General features: G+C 43.5%; 2 protein-coding genes across 2 annotated transcripts in view; both read right to left on the bottom strand.

Annotated features, from left to right (window-relative positions):
- Window positions 1-15012, bottom strand: part of strn (striatin, calmodulin binding protein) — a 59860-nt gene extending 44848 nt beyond the window's left edge. The window contains exon 1 of the mRNA XM_080759751.1: window positions 14560-15012. Within this exon, the coding sequence (XP_080615877.1) occupies window positions 14560-14823 (264 nt within the window). The 5' untranslated portion in view covers window positions 14824-15012. The remainder of the gene's footprint in view (window positions 1-14559) is intronic.
- A 1844-nt stretch (window positions 15013-16856) lies between these two features.
- On the bottom strand, window positions 16857-19227 carry map1lc3c (microtubule-associated protein 1 light chain 3 gamma). Its single transcript, XM_080758342.1, has 4 exons — window positions 19137-19227; window positions 18978-19033; window positions 18725-18831; window positions 16857-17562 (listed from the first exon to the last, which is right to left on the bottom strand). The coding sequence occupies exons 1-4, from the start codon at window positions 19192-19194 to the stop codon at window positions 17373-17375; spliced, it is 411 nt and encodes a 136-aa protein (XP_080614468.1). The 5' UTR covers window positions 19195-19227; the 3' UTR covers window positions 16857-17372.
- Window positions 19228-19762: the final 535 nt, after the last annotated feature.

Below are 19762 nucleotides of genomic sequence, written 5' to 3'. Positions count from 1 at the left end.
TGGTGTTATGGTGGAATTGGTGACCTGCTGACATATGTGACAACCGTGTAGACGATAACATAATGTAAATGTGTCCTAATGTAAATTGTTGCAGTTTGTTCATTAGCAGAGTTCAACCTAACTGTATTTAGGCCATGTATTTAAAGACTTCCATGTAATAGTTGTGTGAACAAGATGGTCACATATTTGGCATGTCACCAATTCCACCGTAATTTGCCATGCTGGAGTGAACGAGTGTGAGTGAGCGAGTGGCCGAGATATTGGGTATTGGAATTTGGCTTTAGGCAGATATTTTGTGAAGCCACTAAGAAAATGGGGATTTCCTGAAAATTAATATAATGGCCTGTTGTGGCGCTGTCATTGGACTCAAAAAACCCCATAGCTCCATAGAGGTCCATGTATTTGGGCCCAACTTCACCTCGACTGTATTACCTTAATAAACATGGTCATGAATAATTTCTGCTTCCAGTCACTTGTTTAAAGTCACATTTCTAATGTCATAATATTCTTTTTGGAAAATTATGGTCCCATTTATTAAAAGAAGGACCATAAAGTCGCGTATGTTCTGAGGGGCGTGGCTACCGTTACAGTCTATGAACGGGATCCCCCACCCACTCGAGTCAAAATAAAAACCAACGAAGAAGAATGGGGGAAGTCCCGCCTCGTTGTCTGGGCCAGCCAATGGCTCAGCTGGGCCCAAACGGATCTAGAAAGATGGCGATTTACAATTCAAGGACTGACAGGCTTCATTTTACGTCCATATCAGACCCGGAGAACGCTTTGTCCATATTTGTTTACAGTCTATGGTTAGAACTAACTAATGTCTAGAATGCACTGAGGAAAGGAGAGAGAGGAGAGGAGAGGAGGGAAGGAGGGGAGGGATGAGGAGGAGAGCTGCCCATACTAGTTCCCCAGGGAGCTAGAATAGGTCAACCTCAAACAGATGCTTTAACCCATTTTGATCTGAGATCAGATTAAAAAAATGTCTTCTACATCCGACAGTTTTCTGAAAAAGCTATGTTTCTATGTCAGTCTTTTTTTTTCAAAAATAGCAGACCTACAAGCTCGTAGCGCGCCACTCGGTGGCGCGCTATGAGCTTGTAGATCTGCTATTTAGTAGTTAAATATAGTTAAAGCATAAGTTTCATCTTGTGATGAGATCGATCATGACATGTGATGATGTAGCATCAGCGTAGGTCTAAAGGAGGAGAAACTTTAGACGTTTTTGATTTGATATTTAAATTTTAAATTTTTGTGTGGGTCACTGTCGTTTGACAAAGTATAGAATAGGTCTTGGATGTTTAATTAGATTCATCGAAAACGATTACATTTTAGTTTTCATAACAAATGAATAAAAAGTGATTATCGATTATTCAATTCATCAAAAAGGTAATCAACACTGCAGTGAACACGCAACATTGTCGCAACATATATATATATATTAGGGCCGGGACTTTATGCGATTAATTTAGATTAATTAACTACAGGCGGAACGTTTCTCACTGGGCGCATTTCCAGTACTGAATATGCTCATTAGGCTGCTGCACCGCCTTAAGTTGATATTCTTTCAGACCTCCAGTTCTAGGCAACACAGAATGGGTATATTAATGACAGTAAAATGTTGAAAATGAGTGGTATCCTGTAGTCACTATTCATTGATTCACTGGGATACCAAAAAACATTTGAAAAAAAAAGGTTTCTCGCTGTTCTCAGGTTGAATATTGATATGCGATTAAAATGTGATTAATCTAGATTAATTAACTACAAAGCCTCTGATTAATTAGATTATTTTTTTTAATCGAGTCCCAGCTCTAATATATATATATATATATATATATATTAGCGGTGGGCATAGATTAATTATTTTAATCTAGATTAATCTCACTGCAATCCTGGAGTTAATCTAGATTAAAATGGCTCATTTGAACTCGAACGGGTTTCTCAGGCCAGCATGATTTTTAGTCAAAAAAAAAAAAAAAAAGGTATGATAAACATGAGAATAGGTGATGTTATAGGCAGCTGCTGCTGCTTTATTGATTGGCCCCCGATTCGTGAAAACAGACTGCCATGATGTAATTAGTGATTTGGTATAGCACATTTTAAAAGGCTGTCATATAGGCAGCCTGCTCTTAAATATATTCTTTCAAATGAGGTTTGTGCTCAGTTTCTTTTTAATGAATTGATTCTCAACTATTTGAATAAAGGGTGTATACACAATAGTGAAATTAACCGCTGGGAGAGAGTGTACCAGTGCACTATAGGCTGCATGGCATCTCTCTCCATATTGTTTGATAAAAGGCATATAAAAAAAACGTTTCTTAATGAAAATATACACTTCACAGAGTATAGACCACTTGGAATTTGAACAATCGCTTTAGGATTGCCTGAGTATATGGCACGAGTTAAATCTCAACTTTTTGCGGGGACACGCCATGCGCTGAGGACTTTGTGACGGTTCTTGTGAGGACCTCTGCTTGGATTCGTGGTGAGTGTGCGCACCGAAAATGAGATCTGCAAGCTCACAACGCGCTGTAGACGCGACACTTGGAGCTTTATAGATACACAAAATGACAAACATTTCACAGAATATATACCACTTTGAATTAAAACAATCGGTTGTGCTATAGACCGAGTATGGCACGGATGAAACTATAGATTTATTTTGGGGATGTGGAGGATTGGTGTTTTGCGATGAGGCCACGGTGAATGAGGCTGACTAAAGGCCCATATACATAGTCTGGATTTGCGGTGGTTATAACCTATTGGTGACCACCGAACTACAACATGACGTCACGAGCCGACACCAGCCCTTCTCTCTGTTTTTACTCACCACCGCTCAACGTTATTTCAGCTCCGGTGGTCAGCTCACCACCGGAGCGGTGGTCACCTCACCACCGGAGCGCTGGTCACCTCACCACCGGAGCGGTGGTGAGCTCACCACCGAAAATAACTATATATATACTGACGAGGGCGAGTTGCAGACCCGGCTTTGAGAATAGATTAACGGCGATGTTATTTCTATCGCGCGATAAGAGTCTCGCGTTAATGCAGCACATACATATATGCGTGCATGCATTGTATTTATGTATGCATTCAAATGCATGAACAAATGCACACACACACACACACACACACACACACACACACACACACACACACACACACACACACACACACACACACACACACACACACACACACACACGTATATGAATTACGGAAAAGTTGGAGAACCACTGATTTAAATCAGTGCCTCAGGCCTTATTGGCTCAATGTGATCCCCCTCACTGCCCTTTCGCTATGAGATCAAACCAACATCAATCAGTTGTTCCTGTTGCTGTTCTAAAAGCAACACTCATCTCCCTCCCACGCCGTTCAGGTTACCACAGAGTGGTGTTCCCAGTCCCAAACTATAGAAGTTATCACCTCGGCAATCTAATGTGACGTTACCCATAACACGATAGCACGATGTATGGACAAGTGCACTACACGTGAAATCAGCCACCATCTGTGCCGTTTCTGCAGCAAAACACAAGACTTGCGACACTACAATTGTGAGCAAAAAAAAAAACAGGGGTGAAATTATGTGTTGGGCAAGAAATGTGACAACATTTCTGACGTACATTTCTACCTCTCTTTTGCCATTTTCAAACCTAACCCCTAAAGCCTGAAATGAACACTTAATAATACTTCATTAAGACTTAAGACCTGAGGCCGATTCTACAAATAACTTAACACGCACGTGCACACAACACACGCACACACGCACAAATGGAAGACTGAAGCCCATCGCACACCGTCTGCGCGTTGCCGCGCGGCGCCGCCTGGAAAATAGAACTGTGTTCTATCGGCGCGCCGGGCGGCGAACGGAGCCGGTGTGCAATAGGTTCATTGAAAATAATGGAGGCGGCCGTGTCCGCCGCGCGGCGGACGCAGCCGGTGTGTGGTGGGCTTGAGTTAAGTCGTTCATGAAAGCGTCAAAGTTAAGTATAGGTGGGAGTATTCTAGTGTGTTAGTACAGTAGATGGACAGCATATAATACACCCACGGGGTTTAACCAGCCAGGCTATTGAGAGAGCCGTCAACAGTAATTCAACTGGAACACGGATTGAAAAACAAAAGAAATGCACGGTAATAATCCAACACTAAGTGTAGCAGAGCCCAACCGATGCCCCATTTTGCGATCCCAATGTTGGAGGGTTCTAGAGTAGACCACACAGATTACCAATGATTTGACTCATATCTTGTCAAAATATGCAACATGAATTATAATAAATTTGGAAGAAAGAAATCCATAAATGAATTGTCTGTCGGGTGGAATCATACTGCTTTGACGATCTACGATATAAGCACAGCTTCAAAAGTTGGGAAGAGGTTCTAAGAGCATCTAAATTAACGTGTGTGTGTGTGTGTGTGTGTGTGTGTGTGTGTGTGTTCCTTCCTCCAGCACTCCAGGTTAACAGCAAATCATGAGCTCTCAGCCAACCTCATGTAACGTTGTATCCCTTCTTCTTTCACATCCTTTTTTTTTTACCCCATTTTCTCCACAATTTAGTCGTCATGCCAATGCATTCCTTCCCCACACACATTTCTGTGTTGTCACTCACTATACTGTCGTATCCTATACCTACCGACTCACCTGCCTGCCAGTGAGGGACTCGGAGCCCCCACCGGAAGGACGTTGGGCCTTTGTACCTACAATCCTACATGGTCTCCAGAGTCCTAGTTATTTGTACCTACAACCCTACATGATCTCCAGAGTCCCGCCCCATGCAAACACTCCCTGCCGACAGGTGCAGCCCATAGAGTATTAAAAGGATAGAGACTAAACTGGCGCGAAGCTCCGCCCCCTCCGCTATTCATGTCAGTGGAAGTTGCTCAGTGGCGTTTTGAAGCACCCGGAAGGCTGCCGGAAGTACCGTCTATTTCCGCATTTTTTTCGCTGATATCAGCATTTGGACACCAAAATTTGGTGTCCGGAAGTCAAGAAGTGCGGAAGTGCAGCTGGGCTTTAACATTGAGCGCTCGGTCGCACGGGGTTTCCTCGTCAAGAATGCACGGGTCCGCCTGCAGTCCTTCCTCTTACCACTAGGGCCCAGCGCTTCAACATTGGAGTGCCTATAGCTGGCCCCTTGGTGCAGCCCCATAGGAGTACATTGTCACGAGTCACGACTATAGGTCGTGTGTGGTTATGATTCATTATGAGTTATGTAGTGGTATGAGTTATGGCTGTTATTTTGGATTATAAAAATATATATATGTTTATTGCTAATATTATATACCGGTATATATGTATATGGTTGTATTGTTATAGTATATATGTATGTATATGGAATTATCGTAGATGTCTTCTAATATATATATATATATATATATATATATATATATATATACCTGAGCAGCAGTTACGTTATGAACCTGTATTAGACTAACTCTCCTCCCATGCAGAGTATACTAATGGGTCTTCAGACAGAATGATTGTCATCAGCTGTGTGTCTGGGGTACTCCGGTTGGCCATGACAGTGGAGGACTGATCATCCTCTCCGATTGGCTGACGGTCACGCGAGGGAGCTAACGGCCGTAGCTCTCACACTACTAAGCCCCTTCACCCCCAGACAGGCACCACTGGGGAAACATCTTCCATCCGTCGCATTACTGTCGCACCAACTGTTTTGCCTCATTTTGTGAAGTTGAACATTTGTTTAGAGACGTTATTTCCCTTTCCGGAAAGGAATAACTTTATAGTTTTGTTTTGAGATCCGTTTATTGTCTTTCCTTTGAGTTTAAGAGCCATTTATTGTAAACTTGTTGACTATTATAATTTATTCATCCTTACTTCTGAATAAATTCTTGTATTAAGACCTTGGTTTCCGTTTCTCCTCCATATGTTGCATTACCTTTTACCCCTAGACATATATGGTTTTGTAACAACATGCCATGACCAATATCACGCTCCAGGCCCGGCGGCTTCCCTCCCCGCCCCATGAACACAGGCCATTTGTGTCCGTGTATAGTAGAGTAATAGACGCTCGACAAAGGCCGGATGAACGACGGTGCATTCAAACCCCACAACCTCCGTTGGTGGTGGGCATAGGGACTTTACCAACAGTGCTGTTTTTGGCAGCAAATTTTGATTTTAGTTTCAGTCATAAGTCTCTCGAATAGCTTTCATTTAGTTTTAGTCACCTGGAATGTTTTAGTGTTAGTCTAGTTTTAGTCGACTAAATCTACAGTTGATTTAGTTGACAAAAGATTATTTTGGCGGGCCAGCCATGGTGTAGCTCAGACTGACTGTCACGCGAGCGCGCGCACACACGCACAAACACACACACACACACACACACACACACACACACATTTGGACCGTGTCCGGAGGAGGGAAGCTGGAGTGACATTTGTCACTGCACATAGTCACTGCACATAGTCCCTGCACATAGTCACTGCACATAGTCACTGCACATAGTCACTGCCTGTCAATGAGGGGTCCTCACTGCAGGTGAGCCACAACAGCTGGGGCAAGCAGTCAGTGGGAGGAATGAATTTGCGCATATACACTAAATTGGGTGAAAACACTACTCTAAATGTGATGGGGGGGGGGGGGGGGGGGGGAAGAAAAGAGAAACAAAAAAACAGTAAATATTTCCAACTGCCTTGTGGTTTCCTAGCGGTGTCTTTTATATCAGCTACGGTTTCAGAGCGATGCCTTTTTCATTCATTTACAAAAGCCATGCACTGGCTGGTTCACACATTGTTTCATAGCTCAAGAGTCGAGACCCAAAAGGAGAACGAGGAAACAAGCTCACAGCATGTTGCGATAACGCACGCTGTGAGCTTGTAGATCTGCTATGTTCACTATACTTCTTATACTTGGAAAAGGAAAAGTGAAGATGACCAGTACATGACCCCACATTACACACGGCAAACATTCTTACATTCATCTCAATTAAATTAATTTGCGTCAAAAACAACTCCTCTCCCCGCAAATCAGTGTCACCAGTGAAATGCACGTTGGGACGGACACAGATTAATACTGGGACACACTTTTCCGCGCAACAGACCGCGGGGAAAACAACTCGGACCCCGATACTATACTATAGCTATACTCTTGCGTCAGTCGACGTAACTTCTTCTTTGGAGAAGCATCGCGGCCAACGCGGGGGTTGCGTGGCACAGGCACCTGGAAGCCAGCTCTGACAGTTGGGACGGGGGGGGGCATGTTAACGTGAACACACGCGCCGTTTCGACACCACACTGTCCGCTCCCTCCTCAACCACCGTGCCATATATTTAGGCTACATGCACGCCGAAAGCCCGGCCACTGACTACGACAGGTTACAGCCCTGCGCGCACCCAGCGTGACACACTGAACATCAGGGACGGATTAACCCCTACGAGGGCCCCTGGGCCGGTAATATTTTCAGGGCCCGTGCGCGCAAACATTTTCGTGTTTTTCCGTGTTTTTATCATCTTTTTAACCTAAATGTAACACAATCAACAGCCAATGAAGGGCCCCAGGAGCCCTTTTCAGGGCGTCAAACCTAGTACCTCACGGTCCAATTTCCCCAAAGGGCCCCTGAGAGCCAAGGGCCCCTGGTCCACGGCCCAATGGCTAATTTGTCCCTGCTGAACATCACCGTCACAAGTATTCATATGTTATGATCCAACAGATATTTAAGTGCACAGGATTGTAACTGTTGCCAAGGCAATATCACATTACCCACACTGGACATCATTTGCTGTTCATATATTCAGAACGGGTCTAAGGACTAGTAATGATAAACAGCAGTCATGTTCTGTCAGCGTATATATAGGCCAATGTTGAAATGTACCATCAACTTCAGTTGGATCACTTTAAACATTATGTTGTAAAACGAAACGAAAACATAGTATAGGGCTGGGTGTCAGCTATGACAACAATTAAAAAAAAATAACGATCAAGTCAAAAAGTGAAACTAGCTGATCTACTGTACAGGCTCACAATGCATAGCAATAAGTGTTGTGAGCTTATAGATCGGACATTTCACAATTTGTGGGGTTTTTTTTGGATGGTATACATAATTATTAATGGCTGAAATCATCAGCAGATGGTATATGCTTCGGCGCGGCATACTACGTATATAGCATATAACGGTATACTACACCACTGGTGGTTAATCAGACTCAATTAAGTCAATTAAAAAAGATGTATTACATTTTTTTCTCTCATCAATTAATTGATATATACTGTAAGAGGAAAGAAAACCCATAAAAACCTTGTTTCTTGATTATTCGGTTTCGAGTACATTTCCTTTATATATATATATATATATATATATATATATATATATATATATATATATATATATATATATATTCATTTTCATTTACATGTGCCATGTTACGGTGTCCATGAGCAAAATGCATTAGCTGCTTCCAGGCAGCTCCATCTTGTCGTGCCTAGATGTTTCTGGATGATGGCGAACCAGATTAAGAAGGAAGCGAGAGTCCTTTCTTCTCTGACCTGCTTTACAAGACAAGCCTCCTGCTGTGGGAATTCCAGCAGACAAAACCAGGCGAGTCGAGGGAGATTTCCCCCCGCTTCGAGATGCCAACAGCCATACTCTGAATGGATGGGGGGGTAAAAGCAGCATCTTCTCAACGCCTACACTGAAGACTGAAATAGCGTTGCCAGCCTTTTCCTGGATTGAACGCGGAGTGTTCGCGGAACAGCTGCCATGTTAAGTGGTCAGACGGATGGGACGCGTGCATCTTTCAGCGCGTATTTGTTGTAATTTTAATGATCAGTTAAATCGATGGTGTTCCAGCTTGGATAAATGAACGGAAACAACACAGAATGCTTTGTTTGTAGCCGAGGTGTTTCTGTCTTTGACTAACAGTTTCAACCTGGTGTCTCTATTTTGAGCATGCAACAGCTGGCTGTGCAGCACCTGGTACAAACTGTCAATTAGTTGAGTTATAGCAGGTTCCATTTACACTAGTATACCCATGTTTATTGCTATTCAACTTGTCTAGTATGTTGTGATAGTTAAGTCAAGTGAATCATGGTGTGTGCGATATGAAATGTCCAGTACGTCCCCAGTGTCTCCCCAGTGGCTGCAGTTTCTCCCCAGTGTCCCCCCCAGTGCCTCCCCAGTGTCCCCCCCAGTGCCTCCCCAGTGTCTCCCCCGAGTGCCTCCCCAGTGTCTCCAATAGCAATACAAGAGCAATAATACAAATTATTCTTCATTTATTAATATAATTAATTAATCTAATTAATGAATTAATCACGGGGGGCCCAGCTCCATGCCAAAGCTTTTTTTTTCCTGCAGGAAACACTGTATTGAAGATAAAGCTGAAAATAGGCGAAGTGCTCCTATACAAATATAAAACAGGAGAGCTTTTTTATAAAACGTCACATATTCCGTGTTCAATAGTGAGTGGTCCTCCGGGCCGTGTGTATTTACAGCCGAGGCCCGGTGAAGGAAAGGAAACCGAGTGGTGATGCCAAAACATCCGCTTTAGGGCAGGAGGAGGATACAAGGAGGAACGGGGAGGAGAGGAGAGGAGAGGAGAGGAGAGGAGAGGAGAGGAGAGAAGAGGGGAAGCAAAGAGGAGAGCAGAATGAAAGGAGGAATGAGGAGGCGATTAGAGGAGAGAGGAAAGGAAGAAGAGAGGAGGAACAGAGTACGGCGCGATTCATACTCCTGTTTTAGAGCCGAATATTATTATTTAGAGCTCTGTAGAGCCTATACAATGTGACGTCATTTGAGGTTCGGGGGGGGGGGGCTTTACCGTCCGAAATCATTTCGGCACTACAGCGATAAAATAGGAGTATGAATCGGCTCTAAGAGTTCCATCCCACTCACAAAGCACTCACGTGCGCGCACACACACACACACTGACATACACCCAACACCATGCTTCAGCACCCCCCCCCCCACCCCCCCCCCCCCCCCCCAGAGACTATAAGACACTGTTTTTGGTTTTTTATACATCGTTGCTGTTGGGCAGGAACCTCTTATCTCCATATTCTGACTTTTTGTGGTTTTCCGTAAATTAACGCCCTACTTGATTCATACCACACAAAAGCCTTAAAAAGTAGCAGATCTACAACACTGTGCTGCTTTTGAATATGAATACTGAACCAGTTTTGGACATGGCATGGTATGACAATGAGGTTTCCACCCGACAGACAAGAGACGGTAATATTTTCTCGGGTGTAATTGACCGACAGAATATGCTCAAAACAGGTGGCTATTTAAAGACTGGCCAAGCTGAGAGATGCACAAAGCATTGCATGAATTACATAACCCAACATGCCGAGTGATGTTGGCAGGCGGATGCATTAGAGTATATTTAAACCATGTTTCCATAGAGCTTCCACGCAACCACAAGAGTATGTCTAACATGTACAGTAGGCCCATTAAGGCTGGTATGTCGATATTGTATCGAAATTGTCTTATGGGATATGAGAGATTCTAAAACGGTTAGTCCCAATACTTGATTCTGATTGGCTGATTGGACCGTGTAGTAAATATCACAATAATGTACACCTTAATATCAATGCCAGGTGCGTACAGTGATCCAGCATATCTGTATAGCTGAACTAGGGAAGGGAAGCGCTTGATTTCCTTACAAACAGGCTTCGATGCACTGCCCGCGCTCATACGACTGTGAATGAGTGACTCCAGGCGGGCTTGTAAAGACAGCAATTCCCCCCATGAACAAATAAATATGCTCTCAAAATGCACGCAGCCATACAAGTGAGCCTTTATCCGCAGAAAAGCTTGAGATCGTAACGTAAACTCTTATACATAGTTGACCAGGGATCCCACAGACAGACCCCTATACTAGGCTCCCTGCCGTTTCCGCGCGACAAATATCTTCCGACACAAATAGCAGATATACAAGCCGTCGCACCAAATAGGGATGCAGGGGTTCATGTGGTTTAACCCATTCTGAACGGGAACCCATTTTGGTGTTAACATCATGTTATGCTTTAGCTATTGAAAAATAGCAGATCTACGAGCTTGTAGGCCTGCTATTTTTGAAAAATCGAAGAACGACTGACATTTTTAGAATCTGATCTCAGGTCAGAATGGGTAAATCAGACCAGTGTGTGTCCAGTGGAAAACCTCGTATGAATCTGATCTCAGGTCAGAATGGGTTAAATACATTGCTCCGTCCACTGAGCTACAGGACATCTGTCATGAATACAGTCAGTAACAGGGAAGGCAGAAATGTGTGTATTGGAATTTGGAGAGTGGGTTGTTCATCTCCTGTACTCTCTCTCTCTCTCTCTCTGTCTGTCTCCACCGGCACTGACAGACTTTGGACTTTTGAAATGGAATGCAGGGCTAGTCTATAGTCTAGTGCACCATCAGAGAGAGGAACACATAGAAGCAGAACAAATCCATTAACGCTTCAAATTGGTTTTCTCCCCCCCCCCCCCCCCTCTTCACTGCCTCTGCCGGCGGAACGATCGCATCCCGTAGTCTGACCCTGACATTCATGGGCCCTCTCCCTCTCCTCGACTGTCCTGATAAGCTTGGAGGTAAATGGGAAGGAAAATTAAAACCAAAATCCTTTCTGCAAGGTCCGGGCGGGTTGGTGTGGGTGACGTGTGTGTGTGTGATGTGTGTGTGCAGGGGGGGGGGGGGGGTCCTGTCTGCAACCTCAACTTCAGCACTGCCTCCACTATGCTGCAATCCACCGGGACTACATTACTAAACCATGCAGGAGGACAGATTGTAATTGGTTTAGAAGGGGTTTGTAAAGGTAAATGGTGCATAAATGCCACCACGTGCCATATGGTCATTAATTCAGCTCGTCAGAAAAGGCCCATCCCTTCCAGCTTCTTCGCACGAGAGAAGATATTACTGAACACAAACAGGCTCAGCTGTACACATTAGGAGATGCACTGTCCAAGTATGTGACAAAGGTGTGACTTTCAATTCACACGCCAGAGAATAAATGGCAAATGGACTGCATTACATAGCGCCTTTATCCAAAGCGCTGTATGTGTGTGAATGTAAACACGCACACTTTAATCATTTATGTCCACATAAGAGATGGAATACAAAGGACACAAATATTGACATGGTGCTGTATACAGAATGCAGTCAGCAAAACCCGGGGTACAAGTAACAGCGTTTACGCCATATCTGGCGGCTACCGATAGTTAGATAGATAGTTCGTATAGATAGTCCCAAGAGATTCGACAGAATTGTGCAAGACTGCTTTTTTGTTTGGCATCCCAAGTTGTTGGAAGCCTCTTACAACCAACCTATATACACATGTCCTAGGCCAAAGATAATCACAAGTAGATTGCACCTATAGCCTAGCTCTGTGATGGTCTGGAGGAGAGTATTAAATGACTTGTCATAAAGGCTTTTTCTAAAATAGAAGACCACTTGAAGAATGAAAACTGATCGGTTCCCTTCATTGACAACCAATTCCAAGACGGTCGCTCTACCTCTGGAGCCACTGCCACTCCCCAAAATAACCTGATGTTCAACCACATGTGGAACAGGTGACTTCATATAAGTACTTGGGTATTTGTTTTGATTCTCAGTTAAACTGGGCCAACCAAGTTGATTCCCGTTTGTTCCCGAATTAACCAGCGCATGTACTTTCTGAGAAGGCTCAGGGTCCATGGCGTGTCAACAAACATCATGCTACTGTTCTATAGGGCGAACATAGATCCCTCATCATCCCTTATGGCATCACCACACCGTTTGGTAACCTGTCCGTCAAACTCAAATCCCAACTTCAAAACCTATAGTCAAGAGGGCTGGAGAAATTATAGATATGCATGTTCTCTTCAAAAGATATTTGAGAGTACAGTGAGGAAGCAGGGCCTCAAAATCACCCGAGACCCGAACCACATCCTCCATGAAGAATATGAGTTGATGCCTGGACGGTACAGATGACCATACTGTAAGCTCAACAGATATAAATTCTCCTTCGTTTGTACTGTCAATCAAAGCACTCAATAACGGATAACTAACTACTGGGGGGGGGAACGGGGAAGACCATATGATGGGAGAGTGCGATACTGTAATACTTGAACCTCTTGATATATTTGCACAGTGTGGGTAGGATAATTATTTTTTGTACTATGAACTGTATTCTTTTTGTACCATGAACTGTGTGTGTATCTATGTATGCCAGTAATGTATAACGCTGTCTCTTGGTAACCCAAGACAAATTTCTCCTCGGAGACAATAAAGGCTACTTGAATTGAATTGAACCCTAGTGTGACTATTGTGGACGCGAACATTCAACGAAAATAGCCAGTCAACAATGTGTTTTGTGGATCTGTCATTTGTGGTTTCGTGTAGAGGGGGAAAAGGATGGGGCCTAGTACTACAGACCCCTGGGGGGCTCCAGTCACCTGCATTCGCAGGGTTTTTTAGTGATAATCAATGCATGCGGATGTACTGTATATCACACTGGGGGTATTAAGATGACAAGAGAACAAGCAAGGATGTGCCGATTACAGAACTGGCTCTGAATCATTCTGGGACTGGGACTGTTGTAGAACTCTTCTTGGTGGTATTGTGTACTACACACTACAGGGAAACTTTGACAGGAAAAGACTCGCTCACCGTATAGAAAAATAAGTAAAACGTTTCGGTGCTAAGAACTTCGTCAGTGCTATGGTGCTACTACACACTACAAGCACGACTGGCTGCAGTGTGTGTGTGTTGCAGCACAGTAGAACACGATCACGACACCAGAGCAGCATTTATTGCCTCCTACTACTACGCAGCAGCAGCAGCAGCAGCAGCACAGACAGACAGAAGGAGTATACAGCGTTATGGACAAGGATTTCTCCTGGCATCCCTGTGGTGTTGCATTGAGATTGGTGACCCGTGGAATTCTGGGAGTCTGGAGGACAAGGTTGCTACAAACTGCAAATTATGTTTATGTCTATGGGTAGAGCGGCCAGATGGGAACCACGACTCGTGGTCCACGAGGTTCCCAGTTCAATTCCGATTCCCGGGCTAGTGTCGAGTTAGTGTCGAAGTGTCCTTGAGCAATACACTGAACCCCTAACTGCTCCAGATGTGCAAGTTGGTGCCTTACAGTTTCCTCTGCCTGAATGTGTGTGAAATGGGTGAATGTAATGCACAATATAAAGCAAAAGAAATGCATGATGACGCTAATTTAGTCACCTACTTCGCTAGCTCACCAATATTGGAATAACACAGATAAGACCGGTGAGGGGGCTCGAAGCAGCAGTCAGTCAGTCCATCAGTCAACTCACTCACCACAACTGAACATCATTCCCAAAAAAGTGATAGTAGATCGGCTATTTTAGCCGGAAATAGGTCTTAGTTGGTTAATGTAATTGTTGTGTCTTAATAATCCAAATCTTTAAAGTAACCATAAGCTGTCAAATAGTTGTAGAGGAGCAAAAAGTACAATATACCTACAAATGTACCTACTTGAGTAAATGTGCTTCATTACTTTACAGTTCACACCATACCATTGCTCACCACCGCAACTGGAACGCTAACTTAATCATTCCCACCAGCCGCATTAGAACAGCACCTTCACGCCGGGGATCAGTTACCTGCAGCTCGGCTCGCTCCACCTCCCACTGGGCCCTGTCCACCTCGAACCGGGCCCACTCGTGCTGTAGAAAGTGTAATGTCCCCGGGACGCTGTAGTGAGCGCGGACCGCCTCTCCCCCCGCGACGCCGTCGGCTCCTCCGCCGGGCTGCAGCGGAGGGACTCTGGCACCGCCACCGGTGCCGCCGCCGCTGGGCTGCGAGGAGGAGCCCGAGTTGTTGTTGTTATTGTTGAAAAACACACCGGGACCCGCCTGCTCGTCCATATTCGTGATGGCCGGGCCGGGAGGGGGTCGTCGGTTCCGCTTGGTTCGGTTCGGACCAGCGGCGCTCTCCTCGTCTCACCCCAGACGTGATTCGCGCGGCACGGTGTCCGCTGGCGTTCCTGTGATGGTTAAAAAAGCAACAATGTGTGTGACACTAGCAGCCCTCCCACTTCTCTTTGCTACTGGGCACGCACCACCACAACCACCACCACGCTCGCTCGTATGTCGGTTACGCCGAAATTGGTGACTTGTCGAATTGTGCGACGCCTTGGGGAAATTCTACACCCGCCAAAGCGCCACCTTACGAGCATTGAGACAATTTAATAGGTCACCGATTTCGGTGCACCAGTTCCAGTGGTCTCAACCCGCTGAGAGCTGATGACGTTCCTAGCTAAACTGACGCCCCCGCTCAGCCCGCTGCAGGATATTCTCTCACAGGATTGGCTGTTACTGGTGAGTGGCGTGGAGGATAGCTAATTGTCGGCGAATGCGTGTTTCGACGCGGTTCCCAAACACCGTAACCACGAGATAAGTCTGTGACTGCCATTATTTTTAATTTACTACTACTATGAAGAAAAAAAATGTTTATGAAAAAGTGCACACTTATTTTCCAATACAAAGGCAAAATATATACCGTATATACACGCCTGTATGCCTACTACGTGTGCCTTTAGGTTTTGTAACCACTGTTTAAAGTGATTTCCATGTTTTATTAACACTAGAATATTAGGCTATGTTCTGCAAATAGATGTGTGGAGGGAAAACGGAATGGGCCAAGACCCAAAATAAAGCCAAATTGGAAATATTGTTTTTATGTGGTGTCATTTTATGGCACACTATCAAGATTAAGAAAATAACTTGGCGCAGTTCATGCGAAAAAGTATAAACAGTATAACAAGTTGTCCAATGCAAGACATAATGTACTGTAGGCTATAGGCTAGATGTGTTTGGGATGTTCTCTAGTTATGGACCAGTCAGTGTATAACCCAGCCATGAATCACATCATGTGATTCACATGCAAGCCATGTTGACTTGAAATCATAGACTGTAAAAAAAAAAATAGGCATATAGCCTAATGCAAGACTTAACGGTACAAAGATAACAGTTGTCATGTCCATTCACTAATAAAAATCTACTGTACATCAAAGACACCATCAAGTGATTTCACGCAAACACTTCTGGGAAATTCCCAGAAGTGTTGGTGTGAATTATACAGTGGGAATCATTCTAACATCTATACTTGTAAGTTCCTTGGGCTTGCGTGTGCAACCCAGAGTCAGACAGGTTTTTATGTCGCTCGTTTCAACATTTGATATATTCATTCCTATACCGGTAGACCCACTACAACTTCAAACCAACTCATTAAAACACCCGTCCTGTGTTCTGGCGACTGATATTTGCAATTCTAATGCACGAGAGGGCTCAGACTTATTATAGGCTAGTTCATTAGTTGTTTTTTTTGAGGAGCGCTATAGCCTCCTATGCCCAGCTTTCCAGGTTTGTGTAAACGCAAACATTGGCTTGTGATTAGCTGATCAGATCCCATATAGCGATGATTTGATTGGCTGAGCAAAGTATACATATTGAAGACAAGAGAGGGCAGAGAAGTGATTGGACTTGTGATGATTTGATTGGCCGAGCACGGTCGGAATGTAATGTATGATAAGAGCCATGGACAAAGGTAGACGACTCTTCCAGCTCTGGGGCGCATGCATGTCAAAATTGAAGTCACACTTTTCCTAAGATAAGTCGGGGACGCGCCGGGGATTGGCCAGTATAGTCACTTGAGTGACCGCGAGACACATGGAGGAGTCGCACGAGTGACGTCATTTGGGCATTGCGATAAAAAAATTAAAATAAGTTTAAATATAGAGAATGTTTCTGCCCGACAACAAAATGCACTTGTTACTTTCCACCACTGACTGCATGCAGACTAAGTGGGTATAGGTTCTGCTGGGTTGTTCTACCAGCCAACAACTGAACAGGACCAAGTCAAAACAAACAATTATTAATTAAAACTAGACTGCAGTAGATATAGTTAAAGACTTCAGATTTATTACACAGCAAATTTAAAAAAGAAAAAAAAAAAAACACAACTTGTACAACCAATGAAAACTTTACAAAGCAAATATTAAAATATTGTATACAATAATCTTTTATATTTACAACTGAAATGGCTTTTTGGTCCAGATGAGCCTTCACCCCAAAGTGTTTCTTCCGTCAATTCCTCACACCACAAAGCCTCAAATTCATGGAGAATTGTTTCGTCACACATTCCTCAATGACGCAAATGAGAATATCGATGCATTGAAGAAAACGAGGGTCCAACTCAGCTGACTCTGTATAGGAGCCAGCAGAGGAAAGGGGGCACACCACCCGACAGCCGAGCTATGGACCGGAGAAGTGTGGCGGGCAGAGAGTCCACTCTCGCATTGAAGGTTCCAAAAATGAACAGCAAAGCTATACAGATTTACAAAATCCCCATAAATTAAAGGCCTCGTGGGGTGAGCAATTGAAAGTCCTTTCGGGGGTGAAGCAGCCCTTTAAAATTAAAATGAGTCCAGTTTCTCCTTCTGGTCAGAGCCAAACATCTCCTGGGAGGCGTAGGTCATGTAGAGGAAGCCATCCTCGTCCTTGTGGTCCTTATAAACTTCCGCCATGCTGAGGGACATGCTGGCCAGACCGCTGTTGTTGATTAGAAGATAGAACGCCTGACTCTGCTTCAACTCCATGCGATTTCTGGGAATGACAAAGTAAAAACATTCCACAATGACATATCCACAAAACAAAGCATCAAGTCTGCTTCAGGTTTGTGCAATTTCTGGAATGCAGTAGTCATTTGAGGGGGGGAAAAGCAGGAGTCATTTGAGGGAGTATAAAAGCAGGAGTCATTTGAGGGAAGAATAATAAAATGGTGGCAAAATAAAGTCAAAACAAAGCTCAATTAACAAATCGCTAATCCACAAGATCACAACTTGTTGAGATACATTTTAAATATTTTTTGGAAAAAGTTTACCCAAGTAAATTCCAGCAAATAGGGTCACCATATTGAAAGTGGTAATGAAGCATATGGTTACATATAAGAAAACATCTATAGAACATGTAAAAATGGAATTCAAGGGTGTGTAATTCTGATGCACTCTGAAATATCAGATTAATCTGCAAAAACAAAATCCAGGTTTGCTGAAAATAAGATGCAAGATTAAATGCAAATACTAGGAGTTGGCAATTGCCATTCAGTGGAGCCCCAAATGACACTCATGCTGGAATGACAAGCATAACATTCACAATCACACAACAAGCATCAAGTCATGACTCAGTCACAAGTCCTGCAGAATGGACCTTCTGCACGGTCAAGTATGCAGTGTTCACTTAACTCTGTATAGACTACTTTACTGACAGTTTATCCAGTTACAACTTGAGAATGATCTTCTTTAGGTGTCCATTTGTGCACAGAATATTGAGATAAATAACACTGACAATTTTACTTTGTGCTCAATATTTGTTATGCTATTATAAGTGTTAAATGTGTATATTCCCATAAACATTTAGACGGGTCTCCCTCCCATGCAGTGCTTCAGCTCTTTAGTGGATAATAAATCTATAATATAAATCTTCAGTCCAGGATACCAATTTTGTCCAATCAGGAGAGAGAAGAGAAGAAAATTAACACAAGCTAGCAGTATTAATTGTGTGGAGTTGATTGGATACATTTGTAACCTGAAATGTTATTTTCCGTTTACTTTAAGAGACAAAAACGGGGAGAAAAAAAAAACTTCAGTCAGAAAATCGGGGGGGGGGGGGGGGGGGGGTGAGTTGTAAAACATATTAGACAACACTGTATGCACTTGACCATTTCTTTTGTAAAACCCACTGAAAAGGTTAGACATTCGACACTGACCTGATAATGGTAACAAACTGAGTCATGGTGAGTTCTTGGGGCACCAGGAATTTGGTCTTATCCAGAGGCGGTAGGTACTTCTCCCTCTGGTACCGTTCAATGATAACCTGCAAGTTCAACCAACAAATCAGCTTTATTTGTTGTAATAAACTTTGTTGCAGCTGTATCATTCGGTAAAATGTAAACTAGGCTATATGCCATGGCAATGGCTGCATGGAATAAAGCATCGCATCAAAGTTTTAAATCCACTTACCGGAATTTTGTTTGGGAATTTAGACCGTATGCCCGAAACTTCTTGTTTTCTTGTAACTGGGGAAGAAAAATAAGTATACAATACATTGTTTCGATGAGATATTTTAAAACAATCAAAAAAAGAACGGCATAATTACTTGGATTCGTTATTTATTTTTACCCAGGCTTTTCCTCTGTTTGAAGGGCTTCGGCGTGTGTGATTTATCAAACGGAGGCATGCTGATGTATTTTGCGTCCCTGCTCTGGCTGGATGAATGACTGAGGAAAAAGAAAAACAGCTGTCACTAATAAAGCCTCGTTTATATACATCCCGGTACGACGGTGTCGCTGGCATAAAAATAACCGAATTACAAGCTCACAACGCGCCGCGCCGCGACTCCCTGTGGGCTTGTAGATCTGTTCTTTTTACAAGGAGCGACAACCCTCGCACTCCGCATCCGAGAAGTGACGAATCAGCTGATTGCCACATGGGTCCCTCCCTAGGCTATATGTCCAATGATTCTGTCGAGTAGACCACCAATCAATATGGGTATTCTACATCCCATAGCCCGGATAACACAATACTGACTGACAGGAAACTAACTTAATAAACAAATGCATAAATAAATAAAAATAATAATCAAAAGAAGAAGAAGTAGAAGAAGAGGAAGAGGAAATATAAAAGATAAGGTCTATAGCCTATAAATAGCAATAAATAAATAGGCTATACATAATGCAAATTGATTATTAATTATATCAGACATTTGCAATGTCGAACTTGGTGGGAAATGACATTCAGCCAAGACA

Source organism: Protomyctophum bolini (genome assembly GCF_963924005.1).
Source record: "Protomyctophum bolini genome assembly, chromosome: 3".
Classification (NCBI taxonomy): Eukaryota; Metazoa; Chordata; class Actinopteri; order Myctophiformes; family Myctophidae; genus Protomyctophum; species Protomyctophum bolini.
The sequence above is the reverse complement of the archived record's forward strand: the minus strand, read 5'-3'. Positions and strand labels throughout refer to the sequence as shown.